The sequence below is a fragment of the Sciurus vulgaris genome (genome assembly GCF_902686455.1).
Source record: "Sciurus vulgaris genome assembly, chromosome: 16".
Classification (NCBI taxonomy): domain Eukaryota; kingdom Metazoa; phylum Chordata; class Mammalia; order Rodentia; family Sciuridae; genus Sciurus; species Sciurus vulgaris.
This window is the reverse complement of record NC_136477.1, coordinates 32,189,108-32,209,811: the sequence shown is the minus strand read 5'-3', so window position 1 is coordinate 32,209,811 and position 20,704 is coordinate 32,189,108. Positions and strand designations below refer to the sequence as shown.

At 37.1% G+C, this 20,704-nt stretch overlaps 1 protein-coding gene across 1 annotated transcript in view; it reads right to left on the bottom strand.

Annotated features, from left to right (window-relative positions):
* Positions 1-20,704, bottom strand: part of DYNC1LI1 (dynein cytoplasmic 1 light intermediate chain 1) — a 39,370-nt gene that overhangs the window by 11,926 nt on the left and 6,740 nt on the right. The window contains exons 3-5 of the mRNA XM_079113991.1: positions 5,044-5,160; positions 3,952-4,182; positions 1,105-1,274 (exon numbers count right to left, since the gene is read on the bottom strand). Of these exons, the coding sequence (XP_078970117.1) occupies positions 1,105-1,274; positions 3,952-4,182; positions 5,044-5,160 (518 nt within the window). The remainder of the gene's footprint in view (positions 1-1,104; positions 1,275-3,951; positions 4,183-5,043; positions 5,161-20,704) is intronic.

Below are 20,704 nucleotides of genomic sequence, written 5' to 3'. Positions count from 1 at the left end.
TCCTGGTTTAACTGACTAGCACTTGTTTGCCCATTTTATAGGATATTGAGAGTAATTTCAAATAATTAAAGATACTTTAACCATAGTACTGTAGATTAAATGACACTTTAGTGGAAGCATGGCAGTTTAATAAAGAGATTTTAATTGTAGCAATGATAGAACACCTCCTTAGCATGCATGTGGCCCTGGGTTCAATTCCCACCACAACAAAAACAAAGTTAATCGAATCAGAGGGCTTGGACCTACGACAGGAAACTTAATCTCCTTGAACATCCATTTCCAATCTTTTAAGTGGAAGGAGTTGAACCACCATACTTCCACACACATTCACTGGTTCCCCTACACATTTAAAAACTCATAAACTTAAGTACATCTGAGAGTGCTTGAAGGTTTTATAAAATACAGTAGATGATAACTTCGGGCTTGAAAATTGAAACCCTAGATAACTGCATATCAATTTTATATCATAATAGGTACGTCGAGGTGTTTAAAAGTCCATTTTAAGTACATTAGTGGATTAATATATCAAAATGTAATGTTGAAAAAATTTTACAAAATTAATAAACTATCATTTCCCCTGTAATTGAAATTATGAAAATGAAATTCAATCACAAAGTATCTGAAGAAACAATTTCTTTAAAACATTTATGATCATGATCAGAGAAGCTACAGCCAAAGGAAAGGAAAGATGGATAACACTGAAGCAGCAAAAAGACTGCACTTTCCTTCTCGTCACACCGTCATCTGCTACACCAGAATTTTCTGGTGTGTGGGGATTAGAACTAAAAGATATACTTTTCCCTCTGCCCATTTTTTGCTATGACCATGAAAGCTGGACCTCATCTTCTATAGACACAAGCCAACTTATATAACCTTAGGCCAATATTTCTACAAGTGAAATGACTGTGAAGAAAACAAAATAAAAAAATTTAAGAAGTCACAAAGTAACATTTAAGCACTAACAAATATTTTAAAACTAGTATTTCTGTGTAATTAAAAAAAATTATTACAAACACTAACGCAACTCCAAAACAACATGGAAAACAAAGTAGTTGTTCATTGTTGGTGAGTAGCAATAGCAAAATCTGTAAGAAGCAAACTAACCTTTGTGCAAACTACTAGGACTGGAATGCCCAAGTTATGTGTAAGTGTATCTGCACCCAGAGGTAAAACTACACTGTCGTCTTTGTCTTCCTGCGATGCCGTGTTTCTTCTCTGAGGAGAAGCTGGGAAATCTTCTCCAGGCTCTACATATTCTTGGAAGTCTCTAATCACTGAAAAATCAAAGTAAACAGTTTAGAAATTGCTTTTTTTCAGCAAGTAGTTATTTCTGCCATAATTTAAATATATGGTTTACTAGAGTTTATACTTAATTTTATATAAGAGAAGAAACAAAAAAGTGTTTAAGAAATCTATTCCAGGCCAGGCATGGTGGTGCATGCCTGTAATCCTAGTGACCAGGGAGGCTGAGGCAGAAGGATTGCAAGTTCAAAGCCAGCCTGGGCAACTCAGAAAACCCTGTCTCAAAATAAAAAATGAAAAGGGTTAAGGGTGTAGCTCAGTGGTGAAGTGCCCCTGGAATTAATACCCAGTACCAAAATAAAAATTAAAAAAAAAAAAAAAAAAAGAAACCTATTTCAAAGAAGAGTATACAGGCACTGGAACCACAGCAATAATTTTGAGCCACAATACTACACTGATAACTCCAAAGAGTAGAGCTATATGTAGGTCTGATTCAATCTGTGCAAAAGACTTTGGACAAGTTATACTATACCTTTGGCTCTTTACCTTCTCTGAAAGGAAGGGTACTGTAGAATAAAAGAAAAATAAAAACAATTTAAAACAGTGTTAGGGCTGGGGATATAGCTCATTTGGTAGAGTGCTTGCTTCGCCTGCACAAGACCCTGGGTTCAATCCCCAGTACCACAAAAAATTTTTTAAATAAAATAAAATAAAACACAGTTTTAGCTGGGCATAGTGGTACACATCTGTAATCCAAGCAACTCAGGAGGCTAAGGCAAGAGGATCACAAATTCAAGTCCAGCCTGGGCAATAGTGAGACCCTGTCTCAAAATAAAAAATGACAAGGGTTAGGGATGTAGCTCAGTAATAGAGCACTCCTGGATTCAATCCCCCGTACTTCAATAAAAATAAATAAAAATCCCACTATGCTACATGACTTTCTAATATTAATTTTCTAAGTCTTTTATTCAGGTTTCCTTTTACTTAGACTCAATCTTGTGCCATGTTCATTCTTTAAACCTGATAAAAATTAATGAGCTATTACCAATGCTGAAAAACTTTTTGAAGTCATTTGCAAGACTGTCAAAACTATCACTTAAAAAACAAAGTCAATTAAAAAAAAAAAAGTGAAGTGAACATGTCAAAAGCCTTAAAAATGTATGCAATGACTCAGTGATTACCTTTCTAGGAATTCTCAAGGACACAATCAGGAAGGCACAAACATAGGAATTTCCATTTAACACTGTTTTTCATGTTTAAAAGCAAAACAACAAATCTGGAAACAAATTATTCTCTGCACAGGATTAAAACAGAATGTGAGGAAATAACTGCACAGACCCATAAAATGTCAAGTTTTCAAATACTTAATGCTGTAGGAAAATAACAACTAAGCAAGAGATAATCAAGAAGAAAACCAAAAACTTCAGCTTAGAAATAAAAAGAATATCAGAAAAAAATATACTAAGGCATATTTTGTGGATATTAATACACCTAACTATATCACTTTAATAACTAGAGAAAAAGTTATTTTTTTTTTTAAGCAGCTATGAGCTAGATTCTTTTTTGGATTATGAACTTTGACTCCTATGGAGGAAAACTCCTGAATTTACGTAGGATCAAGGAACAAGGAACCTGAACAGCTGAGTATGAGTCCCCAGGAAGACAGGGGCATGTTATGTACCATTAGCAGTTCTTGTGGTTATTACCTTTAATAAAGATCAGAAGTTGAAATCTAACAATCGCTCTCAAATTTTATCATACCAGAATCACCCAAAGAGCTTAAGTCACAGATTACTGATCTACCTTCGAGTTTCTCACTCAGTAGTCTGAGGTGAGAATTCTTTCAGGTTCCCAGCTATACTGATACTGATGCTGCTAGTCCAGGGACCACAGGCTAGCACCATTGCTCTAGTATAAATCAGATCAGGGGGTGAGGGTGGGGTGGCAACTCCACAGGCCAAGGTCAACAGAGAAAAAAAAAAAAAAAAGTACAGATTAAAAGCATTAGACATCCTTTTCAATGACTTAGGACAAACATTCTTTTAAGTTTTTCTTTCTTTACATTTAAATTTCAGTAAGCTATCAATTTATCCCTAAAAGTTACCCAGGCTAACAATAATAAACCATTTCATCTACATATTTCCTTAGGCAAAGTACAACACTGGCAATTAAAGAACTCTCAGGTTTACAACCTATTAGAAATTATTCTTTTTTGTTTTCATAATCTCCATGAAAACTTCTAATTCACAAAAGCATGTGCAAAATGTATTATGCACTTTGTAAATAATTAAATCAGCTTAACATCTTCATATTTATGTTGTTAACATCTTTTCACACATTTCATTTTAACAAAGTTGATGAGATTACCATAAAATAAATAAATAAATAAATAAATAAATAAATAAATAAATAAATAAAAACTTCTGGAAATGAGCAGATGAAGAGAGATTCCTATTTCTCCCCCTGAAAAATTACTTCTAAAAATGAATACACACAACCTTTTGGCAAGAAGAAAAGGCACCTGTAATCAGAACTTTACCATTATGTAAGTTTCCAATTTAAAACTATATTAAAACCTAGCATGTCACTCAAATTGTTTCAAAAACAGTAGTCAATTGTGTTTCCTTCATTAAACCTCATTTACAGTAAAAAATTTTAATTGAAATATTTGGTATTTGATACCTATATTAGTATTTCTAGACTACTCACGCTTTTGTTCCATTTCTTTCATCTCTTCAGGAGGAATTTTCAATTTGTCAACATGTTCTCTAACAACACTTGCCCACTTCTGTAAAGAATCCAAAGCAGTCCAAGGCTTTGACATATCAACGACAAACATAACTAGAGTGTCCTTCAGAGAAATGGCATCCAGTGAAAATTTAAGGAGCCCTTTGTGATAAAGGTCTCCATCTAAGATCCATACATTACATCTTGTTTGATCTGTAACAAACAAAAGAAAGTTACCAAGGCAACAGGACTAAATCACTTCTTCATCAAACTAACAATACTACTTAGTATTTTAGGGCATCTACACAGGAGATATCAGTTAACTTTGATAAAGTTCAAATAAATATTTAGGTCACATCTACCAATTTTTAGTAAAGGCCTAAAATGATTTAATGGCCCACCAGAACACCAAAGCAACCTTTACTTCATAAATCTTAATCCAAAACCAAAAAAAGTGCATAACATGTTTTATTTATGTATTTATAAACATACGAGGTGCTGGGGATTGAACTTGGGTTCTCACACACACTAGGCAAGGGCTCTACCATTGAACCACATTGACAGCCCAACATTTTTGTTGCTAATATTTTTACTAAGAGCAAATAAAGTCATGCATACTAAAGATATTATATACAAAAATGAGAAGGCCAGTGATTGATAAGAGAAAAAAATGGTTGACCAGATGAAAAAATCTGGAGAATACATTATGTTATTATTAGGAAATGGGGAAAAGTGAAAAGGGAGTCAGCAAAATAATCATTATCTGAGGGAAAATAAACTGAGAAAGGGAAATTCTTCATGGATAGCCCGAAGGTTAACATCTGTATATCAGAAAACCCTAGATACTTTAAAATAGCATTATATGAACCCCAGAATACCCTAAGATGCTTTAAAGTATCACTTTGTGAACCCCAGTCCCATATCAATGACGTATGCCTAAACATAAGTACCTAACTGACCTACATGACATTGCAGAAGTCCTAGTAAAAAATGACACGCTAAGAAAAGCCAACGGCTAAGGTGAGCAACAATGCACCTCACAACAGACTACAGGAAACATAAGTTGACACTCACCATCCCTGTCTTCATCATGTACATTTAAGTACAAATATTCCAATCCTCTTCCTTTCTTGTACTCCTCTATTCCCTGAATTTTTCTTATTAAGCTTGTTTTTCCAGCTCCATCTTCACCTAGATAAAAAAAAAGATAGCATTTTACCTAACATACAGATTATTTAAAGACGCTTTCTGGTGCCAGGTGAAAAACCCAGCTGGAACTAGCTTCAACCAAAAAGGTAATCTGACAGAAGATAACTGGAACTGGGTAGCTACAGAATCAAAGATACAAACTCCATCACCTCCAGGATTCTCTCTCCCAGGATTGCTACTCCTCATCAAATCCTGTTATATCCTGTAACAAACAGCATCTTCCATAAGACATTTTTCAGTGGATGGGGAGACAATATAAAACATCACAGCTTCGAAAAGTACTCTTTTTTTTTGGGGGGGGGGGGGAGACTAGGGAAGATCCAGGCACTTGCACATGCTAGGCAAGTATTCAACCACTGAGCTACATCCCCAGCCCTTTTTACTATGAGACAGGGTCTCGCTACATCGTTGAGGCTATCCTGGAACTTGGGATCCTCCTTCAGTCTACTGAGTTGTTGGGAAGTGTGCCAGTGTACCTAAGTGATAGGTGGATGTTCCTATTCTCCTGATTCTATCTGAAAATACTATACTGATATTCTCTCTTCTGGAATTTTAAATGATGACAGTTATGCTTAGCATTCAGCACCTTATAGATTCTTTTAAAAATAAACTTTAAAAAATAAAATTGAAAAAGAAAAGAATATATGGTCAAAAAAATGTAATACATTAAACATTAGTTTGACACTTTTCCCCCCACCCTATGATTCAAGATTCATTTCTGGTAACAAATCAGAAGTGATCACATTGAGAATAAAGACTTCATAAACACAGCATTTGGGGTTACCAGGGACTCACACAAAATCTGATCTTCTTACAGATGAGGAAATTGAGACCAAGGCCATAAGCACAAAGATTGGTACAATGGGAATAATTCAAGCCTCCCCAAAGAAGCCAAGTCTACTTCCTTGGGAGTGCAATTCCCTTGAATCCCTAGTCTCAAGAATTTTCTAACTACCTAACCAGTGCTTGGCAAAAAGATATTTTCTCAAAACGTTTAAAGAAGCACTTTGCTGGCCATTTGCCTGCCTCTTGACTGTCCATCGCCTGCCTTTCACCTATCCATCACCCAACGCAGGAGGTTCACCTCCCAGCAAACTGATCGCCGACTGCCAGTGGAGCACCAGCTGCCTGCTGTTGCCTTGAAGTTCACTGTGACAGTACCTGCAGGTCTGATTACACATGGCTGCCTCCATTTTGAGACAACAGCCAGGCCCCGTAGGACCCCTGGCCAAACTGACTGAGCCCCGTCTCCAGGATCCCTCAGTCTGACCGATCACTCCCTGCCTCTGGGGCCCTCACATCGACTGACTGCTCCCTGCCGCCAGGACCCCCAGACCAACTGACTGCGCCCTATCACCAGGAACCCAGGCCGACTGATTGCACCCGGCCTCCAGGATCCCACAACCACACCAAACACACCCGACCTCCAGGACCAATGCCAGACCAACCGCACCCCACCTCCAGGACCTCCAGCCGACCACGTCCACACCCTGAGCTGCAGCTCTCCATTTGCCAACACATTTCGAAGCCAGAGCAGCCATCTTGGATAATCCTGGAAGCCATAGCTCCAATCTTTAGGTGGGGCAAATCCCATCCTGGGATTGCTGGAGGCTTGAAGCTCATTGTCAGGTACCTCTCATGCATCAGACTGCTAAAGACTGGGAGGTTTCATTACTATATGACTGTTATACTGTAGATTTTCTTTTTTCTCCTTATTGAAAATTTTTGTTTTTATTTCTTTACTTTTCTTGCTCTCTTTTCCTTTTGTTTACCTGTTCCCTCAGTTTCTTTCTCCCTTTTTTGCATGCTAACTTCCAATTTCTTTTGATTATACTCTCACCCTTTCTATTATCTAGAACTTCTGTATATTCTTTTCTTATCCCATTAACAGCCATATTCTATATCCCTCTGCATCCTCTTTGTCCTCCATTTGAAACTGCAGACCTTATTGCACATCTGTTTGTTTTACTGAAGATAATATTTGAACTCATTTTGTTATTATGACAATTTTGTTATTGTCCTCATAGGGGCTATTTGGTCTAGGATTGCATAGTGTCTGAATTGGGCACTGCTAATATTGATCTCCCCTTAAAGAAAGGGTTTTGGAAACCTATAGGGCCACTATAAGCCTATGGGGGAAATCTGTAATACCCCAGATCTGCAGCGCTAGAGGGGAAGATACATGAACAACATGAAAAAACAAGGGAAGAAAATGATCCAAACAAAACTAGATTCTATAGTAATAGAATCCAATGACAGTATGTGAGAAGAAATGTCAGAAAAGGACTTCAGATTATACATGATTAAGATGATTCGCGAAGCAAAGGAGGAGATAAGAGAGCAAATGCAGGCAATGGATGATAATACCAATAAGCTGAAAGAGCACCTGCAGGAAGCAAAAGATCATTTCAAAAAAGAGAGAGAGATTCTCAAAAAAAAAAAAAAAAAAAAGGAAATCCTTGAAATGAAGGAGACAATAAACCAAATAAAAAACTCAATGGAAAGCATCACCAAAAGAAGAGACTACTTGGAAGACAGAACCTCAGACAATGAAGATAAAATATTTAATCTTGAAAATAAAGTTGCCCAAACAGAGAAGATGGTAAGAAATCATGAACAGAATCTCCAAGAACTATGGGACATCATGAAAAGACCAAATTTAAGAATTATTGGGATTGAGGAAGGCACAGAGATACAAACCAAAGGAATGAACAACCTATTCAATGAAATAGTATCAGAAAATTTCCCAAACCTGAAGAATGAAATGGAAAATCAAATACGAGAGGCTTACAGAACACCAAATGTACAGAATCACAACAGATCCACACCAAGGCACATTATAATGAAAATGCCTAACATTCAAAATAAAGATAGGATTTTGAAGGCCGCAAGAGAAAAGCATCAGATTACATATAGGGGGAGACCAATACGGATAGCAGCAGACTTCTCAACCCAGACTCTAAAAGCTAGAAGGACCTGGACCAACATATTTCAAGCTCTGAAAGAACATGGTTGCCAACCAAGAATCCTATACCCAGCAAAACTAACCTTCAGATTTGAAGATGAAATAAAATCCTTCCATGATAAACAAAGTTAAAAGAATTTACAAATAGAAAGCCTGCACTACAGAATGTTCTCAAAATATTCCATGAGGAGGAAATGAAAAACAACAACGTAGGTCAGCAAAGGGAGGAACTACCTTAGAGAAAAACCACTCAAAGGAGAAACCAAGCCAACTTAAAAACCAAAAATAAGCCAAATGACTGGGAATACAAATCATTTCTCAATAATAACCCTGAATGTTAATGGCCTAAACTCATCAATCAAAAGACATAGACTGGCAGAATGGATTAAAAAGAAAGATCCAACAATATGCTGCCTGCAAGAAGCTCATCTCATAGAAAAAGACATCCACAGACTAAAGGTGAAAGGATGGGAAAAAACCTACCATGCACATGGACTCAGTAAAAAAGCGGGGGTTTCCATCCTTATATCAGATAAAGTGGACTTCAAACCAAAGTTAGTCAGAAGGGATAAAGAAGGACATTTCATACTGCTTAAGGGAACCATAAATCAGGAAGACCTAACGATAGTAAATATTTATGCCCTGAATAATGGTGCATCCCTGTACATCAAACAAATCCTTCTCAATTTCAGGAATCACATAGACCACAACACAATAATTCTGGGTGACTTTAATGCACCGCTGTCATCACTAGATAGCTCTTCCAAACAAAAACCAACCAAAGAAACCATAGAACTCAATAACACAATCAATAACCTAGACTTAATAGACATATATAGAATATTCCATCCATCAACGAGCAGATTCACTTTCTTCTCAGCAGCACATGGAACCTTCTCGAAAATAGACTATGTGCTATGGCACAAAGCAGCCCTTAGAAAATGCAAAAAAATAGAAATACTGCCTTGTGTTCTATCAGATCATAATGGACTGAGAGTAGAAATCCATAACAAAATAAAAAACAGAAATTACTCCAACACCTGGAGACTAAATAATATGCTATTAAATGAAACATGGATAACAGAAAACATCAGGAAGGAGATAAAAAAATTCTTAGAGGTCAATGAGAATGACGATACAACATATCAAAATCTCTGGGACACTATGAAAGCAGTACTAAGAGGAAAATTCATTGCATGGAGCGCATTCCAGAAAAGAACGAAAAGTCAACAACTAAATGACCTAACATTACAGCTCAAAGCCCTAGAAAAAGAAGAACAGAACAACAGCAAAAGTAGTAGAAGACAGGAAATCATTAAAATCAGAGATGAAATCAATGAAATTGAAACAAAAGAAACAATTCAAAAAATTGACAAAACAAAAAGTTGGTTCTTTGAGAAAGTAAACAAAATAGATAAACCCTTAGCCACACTAACAAAGAGGAGAGAGAAGACTCAAATTACTAAAATTCATGATGAAAAAGGAAATATCACAACAGACACCACTGAGATACAGAACATAATGAGAAGCTACTTTGAAAATCTGTATTCCAACAAAATAGAAAGTACTGAAGACATTGACAAATTTCTAGAGACATATGCTCCTCCCAAACTGAACCAGGAGGACATACACAATTTAAACAGATCAATATCAAGCAATGAACTAGAAGAAGCCATTAAAAATCTACCATCCAAGAAAAGACCAGGACCAGACGGATTCTCAGCTGAGTTCTACAAGACCTTCAAAGAAGAACTCATTCCAATACTTCTCAAAGTATTCCAGGAAATAGAAAAGGAGGGTACCCTACCGAACTCATTCTATGAACCTAATATCACCCTCATACCCAAACCAGGAAAAGACACATCAAGGAAAGAAAATTATAGACCAATATCCTTGATGAATATAGATGCAAAGATCCTTAACAAAATATTGGCAAACCGTATCCAAAAACATATTAAGAAAATTGTGCATCACGATCAAGTGGGGTTCATCCCTGGAATGCAAGGATGGTTTAACATCCGTAAATCAATAAACGTAAACCATCATGTCAATAGACTTAAGGATAAGAATCATATGGTTACTTCAATTGACGCAGAAAAAGCATTTGACAAAATACAACACCCCTTCATGCTCAAAACACTAGAAAAAACAGGGATAGTAGGAACATACCTGAACATTGTAAAGGCGATTTATGCTAAGCCCATGGCCAACATCATTCTTAATGGAGAAAAACTGAAAGCATTTCCCCTAAAAACTGGAACAAGGCAGGGATGTCCTCTTTCACCACTTCTATTCAACATTGTCCTCGAAACTCTAGCCAGAGCAATTATGCAGACCAAAGAAATTAAAGGAATACAAATAGGAAAAGAGGAACTTAAGCTGTCACTATTTGCGGATGACATGATTCTATATTTAGAGGATTCAAAAACTCCTCCAGAAAACTTCTAGACCTCATCAATGAATTCGGCAAAATAGCAGGCTATAAAATCAACACCCATAAATCTAAAGCATTTTTATACGCAAGCAAGGAAACAGCTGAAAGGGAAATAAGGAAAACAACTCCATTTGCAATAGCCTCAAAAAAAAAAAAAAAAAAAATACTTGGGAATCAATCTAACCGAAGAGGTAAAATATCTCTACAATGAAAACTTCAAAACACTGAAGAAAGAAATTGAGGAAACCTTAGAAGATGGAAAGATCTCCCATGTTCTTGAATAGGCAGAATTAACATTGTCAAAATGGCCATACTATCAAAAGTGCTATACAGATTCAATGCAATTCCAGTTAAAATCCCAATGATGTACCTTACAGAAATAGAGCAAGCAATTATGAAATTCATCTGGAAGAATAAGAAACCCAGAATAGCTAAAGCAATCCTTAGCAGGAAGAATGAAACAGGGGGTATCACAATACCAGAACTTCAACTATACTACAAAGCAATAGTAACAAAAACGGCATGGTATTGGCACCAAAATAGACAGATAGATCAATGGTACAGAATAGAGGACATGGACACAAACCCAAATAAATACAATTTTCTCATACTAGACAAAGGGGCCAAAAATATGCAATGGAGAAAAGATAGTCTCTTCAACAAATGGTGCTGGGAAAACTGGAAATCCATATGCAACAGAATGAAATTAAACCCCTGCACAAAACCCAACTCACAATGGATCAAGGACCTTGGAATCAGACCAGAGACCCTGCATCTTATAGAAGAAAAAGTAGGTCCAAATCTTCACCTTGTTGGCTTAGGATCAGACTTCCTTAACAGGACTCCCATAGCACGAGAAATAAAAGCAAGAATCAACAACTGGGATAGATTCAAACTAAATAGCTTTCTCTCAGCAAAGGAAACTATCAGCAATGCGAAGAGAAAGCCTACAGAGTGGGAGAATATCTTTGCCACTCATACCTCAGATAGAGCACTAATTTCCAGAATATATAAAGAACTCAAAAAACTCTACACCAAGAATACAAATAACCCAATCAACAAATGGGCTAAGGATATGAATAGACACTTCAGAGAAGAAGATCTACAAGCAATCAACAAACATATGAAAAAATGTTCACCATCTTTAGTAATAAGAGAAATGCAAATCAAAACTACACTAAGATTCCATCTCACCCCAATTAGAATGGCGATTATCAAGAATACAAGCAACAATAGGTGTTGGAGAGGATGTGGGGAAAAAGGTACACTCATACATTGCTGGTGGGGCTGCAAATTAGTGCAGCCACTCTGGAAAGCAGTGTGGAGATTCTACACTCATATTTTACACATATTTTAAGCCCATTTCTTCTTTTCTTAAGTCTCACCCCTCAATTATAATGATTTTTCTGCAGTTTTCACTTTACACCTAAATGCACTCTGACATGACTGTCTTGATGGCAAATGTATATACCTAAGATAGAACCATTTCATGAAAGATCTAAAAGACCAATGAAGACAAACGATTTTTCAAAATCTTGGGTTTTTTTTTCCCTGAGGTCTCTGCAAAGATGTCTTGTTCTAGCATTATATACAGCTTTCAATCATATTATTTATTATTTGTTCTTCTTTGTTGTCTTTACGCAAAAAGTTTATTAACTCATAGCCCCCTCCCAGTTCTCTTCTCACACTATAAACATATCACTCAAAAATAAGTATTAACCTGACACAGTGATGCACGCCTGTAATCCCATCTACTCAGAAAGCCGAAGCAGGATTTCAAATTCAAGGCCTGCCTGGGCAACTTAGCAAGACTGTCTCAAAAAGGGGAAGACGGGAGAGCTACAGGTGTAAGTTCAGTGGGAGAGTGCCTGCCTAGCTAGCATGTGTAAGGCCCGGGGTTCAATTCCCAATACCAAAAACAGAAGCAAACCAAACAAAAACAAGTAAGCATTAAGTGTATACTATACTCCATTCCCAGTCCTGCAGATAAGAGATCTTCCCAAAGCAATCTTATCATGCCTGCACCTCTCCCTCTCCCTCTCCCTCACCCTCTCCCCCTCCCCCTTGCCCTCCTCCTCCCCCTCCCCCCCCTCAAGACTGTTCAGGAATTCTGGTTAATGATATATATGCAGAAGTATTTAGAAGGAAACGTCCTGTATTTGCAACTTATTTTGAAATCGATCATTTAGGACTCCTCTGATAAATCAAATGTAGTTAAATGTTAATGGCAAAATCTAAGTTGGAACTCATGAGAATTATAAAATTCCTTCCACTTTCTATGCATTTGGAATTTTCATGTGAGAAAAACCCTTCAGGGTCTTAACAGCGCTCTTGCAGGTAAAAGACAAAACATAAAGGTCAACGCTTCTTATAAAGGCCCCTTTACCTCTCCTGCCCACCTCTACCACGTCCAACCTCCTATCCCCAATGCTAGGCTCTAGACATCTGGTTTCTTCCAATAACTTCTTCCAGTGCAGCAGAAAAGCATCACTTGCTCCCAATTCTAAATCTCCACATATGCTGTCATTTCTCCTTAGAATATTCTTCCCTTCCCCTCACTTGGGAGAACCCAAGCTTACCCTTCCGGTATCTAGGAAGCTTTCTTTGACTCCTAAGTTTGGTTAAGCACCGTCCTTCATATCTCAATAGCAGCTTGTGCACTGAGGATATCACATGGATCTGTTTCCTCCAGACCATTAAGTCTATCACCTCACTGAACAAATATTTTTTTGGGCAGGTTCTCTTAACCACAGTAGGATATAAAGACCAAGCTTTTAAGGAGAGTAAAGACAAGAGACTGGCCTACTATACTCTCTCTCTCTCTCTCTCTCTCTCTCTCTCTCTCTCTCTCTTTTTGGTACTAGGGATTGAACTCACAGACTCTAACTCTGAGTTACATCCCCAGATCTTTTTATTCTTTACTTTGAGACAGAGTCTTATTATGATGAATAGGGCCTTGCTATGCATCAGGCTGAGGCTGGCCTTGAACTTGCAATTCTCCTGTCTAAGCCTCCTGCGTCACATAGAAACTGTCTTATTTTCTAATAGGCACTTCCTGCTTGTTCATTAAAAACAGAAATCGTGTCCCATGCATAGAAGATTCCTTACCAACATTCATATCCCTTAATCATAACTATGATCTCCGTTTTTGTAACATACCTCATCCCTAACTGCTTGATCTAGGCCTTTACCACAATCTACCTACTAAAATCCTTCATTACCCGTACATATAAAACCAATTAATAGTATAAGCTCGTAATACATTCTTCCTTCACTAAATGTAGGAAAAAACTTCTCAGTCATTGAACTGAGCTGCTGGTTGGAAGCTACTTTGCCACAGTCAAGCTGGACTATGTTTGAAGATATTAAAAAGGCCATTATGGGATGGGGGTGTAGCTCTGTACAGCACTAGCCTAGCACACTTGAGACCCTGGGTTCAATCCCCAGAACCTCCAAAACAACATGAACAACAAACATGAACCTTCTATCTTTATTCTACTGTGTAATTGCAACATTAAAAAAAAAAAAAGTTAAAATTCAGGATGCCTATCCTTTAGAACTGATAAGACACTTAAAAATCATTTTTAAGGGGCTGGGGACATAGCTCAGTTGGTAGAGTGCTTAACTTGTAAGCACAAGGCCCTGGGTTCGATTCCCAGCACCCCCCAAAAAAAATCATATTTAAATTTTTAAAAAATTTTTAGTTATATATGACAACATATACACATATGGAGTACAACTTATTCTATTAGGTTCCCACTCTTGTGGTCATAGTTGATGTAGAGTTACTCTGGTCATGTATACAAATACAAGGCTAGGAAAGTTATCACTAATTCTACTGTCTTTCCTATTCCCTTACACCCTCCCTTCCCTTCATTACACTTTGTCTAGTACAATCTATTTCTATTATTCCCCTCCCCAACCTCCCTTGTTCTGGGTCAGCATCCACAAATCTGAGAGAACATTTGGCCCTTTTTTGTGTGTGTGGCTTTTTTTTTTTTTTTTTTGAGTGGCTTATTTCACTTAGCATGATATCTCCAGATCCATCCATTTACAGGCAAATGCCATAATTTCATTCTTCTTTATGGCTGAGTAATATTGCATTGTGTACATATGTATGTGTGTATGTATATATACACCACATTTTCTTTATCCATTCATCCACTGAAGGATCCCTAGATTGTTTCCATAGCTTGGCTTTTTTGAGTTGAGCTGCTATAAACATGGATGTGGCTGTATCATTATAGTATACTGTTTTTAAGTCCTTTGGGAATATAGACCAAGGAGTGGGATTACTAGGTCAAATAGTCATTCCATTCCAAATCATCTAAGGAATCTCCATACTGCTTTCCATAGTGGTTGCACCAATTTGCAGTCCTATCAGCAATGTATGAGTGTACGTTTCTTCCCACATCCTCACCAACATTTACTGTTACTTGTATTCTTTATAACTGCCATTCTGACTGGAGTGAGATGGAATCTTAGTGAAGTTTTAATTTGCATTTCTCTAGATGCTAGAGATGTTGAACATTTGAATGTATTTCTTCTGTGAAGTTTTCAGTTCCTTTGCCCATTTACGGACTGGGTTATTAAACATTATTTTTAAGGACAAACTTCTCAAGAAACATAAGTCCCTAAATTACAATATATTTTTGGAGAATATTTTATAGAATCTATCAGTTTGAAGAATAAAATGAAGTAGAAATAACTGCATATGTATTTTATTCTACACAAGTAATATACTTTTTAAAGAGGCAAGTACAGCAATGGGGCCTATGTAACTTCAAACAATGCTTAAAGAATTAACCTATCTTTAGTTCCTTGGTCTGCAGCTGGCAGTGAAGCAGACGTATCAGCTTTAAAGTCTGCCAGCCAAACAGTTAGTGATCTATAAACACACTTATAGAAGCAAAGAGTTCCTGTTTAAACAGCCCATCATGAAAGTCTTCCTATAGAGTACAGAACATTTTAGGTGATGATGCTAAAATTATTCTCTAAATAGTTTGCCTAAATTTTCACTTTATATACCAGATTTTCTGTTGGAAGGCATATTTTTATTGTTTATTGGGGCATTATAGTTGTACACGATGGTAGGATTTGTTGTTACACATTCATACACACACACACACACACACACACACACACACACACACACACACACAATATAATTTGGCTAATATTACTCCCTAGCACTTCCTCCTTCTCTTTCCTTGAAGAACCTATTTTAAAGGTGGTTTAAAAGCAAACCAAAACATTTCACTAAATTAATATTATAATATAGCTAATTTCATGTTCACATGCAAAAATTTTTTTGCGTAGAGAACTAGACACTAAATATTTTAAGTTTAACAGGCCACATCAGTTCTCTGTCATATACTTTCTTCCCATACTGCTTTAAAATTAGAAAAACAAAAAGTCATTCTTCGCTTGCTGACCATTCAAACACAGACCATGGTCCAAACCCTGTGTGACCATGGATGGACCAAAGGAGGGCAGGTTCATTAATCAGACTAAAATCAAATTCTCCACAGCAAATAAGCCTACATTACAAATTATTTGTCTCTGCCCTGTAAAAATAAGTTGCTCTCTGTAAGTCAAGTATAAGATTCAAGCACTTAGGTTCAGTTTTACCACAAAGCAAACATGGCCATCAACTCTCATTTTCAGCTCGAATTTGAAACCAAATTGATTACAAATCTCAAAATTTACACAAAGTTACCCAAACTGTATAGATATAAAGCCATGCTCATGATACTGTTTCACTTCCCTGATAGATCTCTAACTCAACAGTCCAGAAATTTTGTAATGACAATATAATTAACAGATCAAGAATGCGAAGATTTAGAAGATGTGATTTCTAAACTGCAACACTGCCATCATTAGCTGTGTGAACACAGGCAGGTCAAGTAACTCCATTTGCTCTCCAACTCCTAAATGGAGGGAGTAGGATTAAATCATCTCTATGGTGAAATTAAAGTTCTTTGACTACTGTCATTCATTGCTACTACTTTTTTTTTCCCCCAGTACTGGGGCTTGAGCCCAGGGGCACTCTACCACTAAGCCACACCCTGTCCCTTTTAATTTTATTTTGAGACAAAGTCTAAGTTGCCAGGCTGACCTCAGAGTTTCAGTCCTCCAGTCATAGTCTCTTGAGTCACTTGCTGCTTCAGTGCTTCTTGATCAGAGATTTACTAGAAATTAAACTCCTTTGTAAGATACCAGCAGTGCATTAAAAAGATAACATGAAAAAATGAGTCATGTGAAAATGAGTAGTCAAACAAAATACTTAAGTACACACAGCCCATTGATAACTGCTAACCCGAACACCTCCAAAGGATGCCACTGTGTGAAGTGATTCACCAATGCTGCATATATAATCCTCACAACGGCCCTAAAAGGTGAAGCAGTACTAGCGGAAGGATTAAACAACTACCTAAAACGGTCAGGATTTGAATCCAGCAAGTGCTCCTGAGCACCCACATTGCCACCTTCTCGTTCCTGGAGCAACTTCCAGTCATTCTCCTCCAGCTCAAGATAAATAGGGTGACAATAAGCAGTACACTGTCTCTTCTTTCTGAGTTTCCTCCCCTGGTGTAGGCTAAAGCACCATCATCTTCCTGAGTTGCCCATGCTCATGTGCTAGACACCCGCTTTCTCTGCAGAGATTTGATTCGCATTTCCACACCATTGTTAGAAGCCACATTATGGTCCAGCATCATGATAATCAGTAGAGAAAAAACTTCAACTCATCATATGTCTCACTTGTCATATCCAAGAGAGAGTAACATTGTAAAGCTAACATTTTTTTTCTTAATTTGGTTTTGAGTAATGTAAAATAAATCACCTATTTTACTGAAAAACTGTGGTGACAAGAACCATGAACTTCACTGACCTACTTTGGGTTCAGGTCTTCTGACATGGCCTTCCCTAGGTTATTAGGAGGACCCAGAGGGGTGGGAGATTTTGGTCTGCTTCCTGTCTCACAGAGGACATTTTCTCCCTCACCTCAGTGAATAAAAGCAGAGGCTATTTACAGCTGCAGGACCTGGTGTTTATAAGTTAACTTTTATGCATGCCTATTCAACACTACACCCATGGGGGCTGGGGATATAGCTCAGTTGGTAGAGTGCTTTCCTTGTATGCACAAGGCCCTGAGTTCAATCCCCAGCACCACAAAATAAAAAAATAAATAAACAAATAAATTAAAAAAAAAACAAGACTACACCCTTATAAAATGCCAAGGAGTACCTATATAATAGAAAGACACCCTAGTTTTGAAGCCTAGCTAAGCTGGGGCTTAAAACCCTCTTTGGTAAAACAGTAAACATACTACATAATAAATTACCTAACAGAACACCCAACACTAGTAACAGGCACAATACCTGATAGCTCCCATCCTAAAGCTGGCCAAAGCCTACCTTTGGATTTCATCATTCGGCAATCCATATTACCTTAAAAAATAGAATTTATCCTTAATCATTTCTCTTACTCCTGCTAGATATGAATTAAAAATCATTTAGTTTAATTCAATAAACATTTACTAAGGTCAATAAAAACTCAATGGTTATTAATAGTTCTTATGCTTCCGAAGATCAAAGTCCTACTTAAAGCAATGGTTCCTTAACAACAAATATGGTATATACAAGAAAGATCAAAATAATATTGTTGGCAATTATGCTAAACAAATACCCACATACTGATGGTAGAAGTGTAAAATGGTACAACCTTCCTAGAGGACTGTTTGGCAATATATATAAATATATAAAGATTTAAAAAATAAGTACTTTTGACCTAGCAATTCTACTTTTAGCAAGTGATCCCAAAGATAATACTGGGAAAATGGAAAATAAGATCTAACAATAATGATCTATTAATCAACTATAATTACAGTATAACCAAACATACTACTAAGTCAATAAAAGGAATAAATGCAGGGCTGGGAAGGTGGCTCAGTGGTAGAGTGCTTGCCAAGCATGTATGAAGCACTGGGTTCTATCCTCAGCACCACATAAAAAAATAAACAAAGTTTTCAAAAAATTGTTTTAAAAAGGGATAACTCCATACCTATTAACATGAAAAGAAAACCATATTTCTGGACTTCGAAGCTATCCTGTGTTTGTTGACAGGAGGCCTCAGCAGAGACTCAATTCCTCACCACTGGGCCTCTCCACAGGCTAAATGTCCTCATTCGTGAAAGCTGGCCCTCTCCAAGTTCTGATGCAGGGTAGAGTGAGCACCCAAGGGAGAAACCAGAACTTCTCATAACCCACATCATCCCCTACTAGTTCAACCCTGGCAGTCAGTGGGCAGGACTGCCCAAGGGTGTACACAGCAGGAAGGGGATGCCAGGGTCAAAGTTCTAGCAGGGAAAGGTAAGAGCTGTGAGAGACTGTGCCAAATTACAACATTCTGACCATACCTGACTTTTTGGAAAGCCCTGTAGAATGTGACAGAGGTGACAAGGAGAGTGAACTGGGGTCAAAGGACCCTATGCCACTTGTTCACTGAGTACAGTTTGGGGAAGACTTGCATCAGAAGTAACAGTGATTATCTCCAGGAATGGCAGAACAACTTTGTAATTTGAAACTGTGTATGTGTGGTGTTGTTATTGTTATTATTGTTTGTAAGTTGTCTTCTTTGAGCATGTATAATTTTCAAAGTTAAAACAAAAACAAGGGGCTGTGTTGTGGCTCAGTGTTAGAGCACTTGCCTAGCACACGTGAAGCACTGGGTTTGATTCCCAGCACTACATAAATAAATAAAGGCATTATATCCATCTACAACTAAAAATATTATTAAAAAAAAACAACCCATTTCATGAAGCGAACCATAGTAAAAGAAGTGTAAAAAAAAAAATCACAAAATAATATATAAGGTATGAGTATTTTTAAGAAAACAAATATACACAGAAAAAATACTGATTATCAGAAGGTGGGAGAATCATGCATTATTTTCAATTTTTATCTTCTTTCTCTGACAAGAAACATGCATTATGATTGTAATTTAAATAATGACTTCCAACTTTGAGAGACAATGTGTTAGATTTAATGTCTTTTGGTTCCTTTAATCCAAAGAAGTATGAAATAATCTCAGTTCACAGGTCAAGAGGTTGTGAAATGCCCACAATCCCACAGCTTCCAGAGACAGGAAGGGCCAAACTCCAGGATCTTGAGCCTCTGGGTTCTTCCACCACACCTGAACCTTTAGGTTATTTGCAGCATGTATTAGTTCCTTTTCACACGTTCCCTTGACCCAAAGTGTTTTCCTTCCCACCCTGCTTAACAAAAAATTGTGCTCAGATATATATCACCTTTTCCATTCATAGTGACATATTTGGTTTTCACTACTTTGAATTTTTTCCCCACAGTTTATAGGTTCTGGAGAGCAGGGACCAAGTCTTAACCCTATTTTCCACAGATGACTCAGGAAAATGCTATGCATAGCACACGTCTAATGAATGTTTGATGAACAAATGAACATAGAGGTAATTTGTGAAGTCTAACGGTCACTGCCCTGATTTTACAAATAAAGTAAATAGATTAGCCCATGTTCATTCACTCATTAGTGATGGGGTCCCATGTTGAATTTTGGACTTTTTTCCTAATTCAAGGTTCTTTTCTGTTTTTGCATATTTGAAGTGCTTTTGCTGATATTTTATCTCATATGGACTCCACATCAGCTGAATAACCATTCTACCAATCTTCATGGGTGATTCTTCCAACTGTTTTCTGTTTTTCTCTCTCTTTTTATTTTATTATTAATATTATTATTATTTTTGGTACCAAGAATTGAACCCACAAGTACTTAACCACTGAGCCACATCCCAGCCCTTTTTTGCTTTTTACTTTGAGACAGGGTCTCACTGAATTGCTTAGGGCCTCACTAAGTTGCTGAGGCTGGCTTTGAATTCATGATCATTCTGCCTCAGCCTCCCAAGAGGCTGGAATTACAGGAGTGTGCCACTGTGCCTGGGCTATTTTCTGTTTTTGACAATAGCACTGGGGGAAATATTTTATGAACTTCTCTCAATTCTTAAACCTATATTCAACTGTATCTCTACCTAGAATAACAATGACTTTTTTTTTTTTTTTTTTTTTTCTACTTCATAGGTATTCTTTAATGGTAGT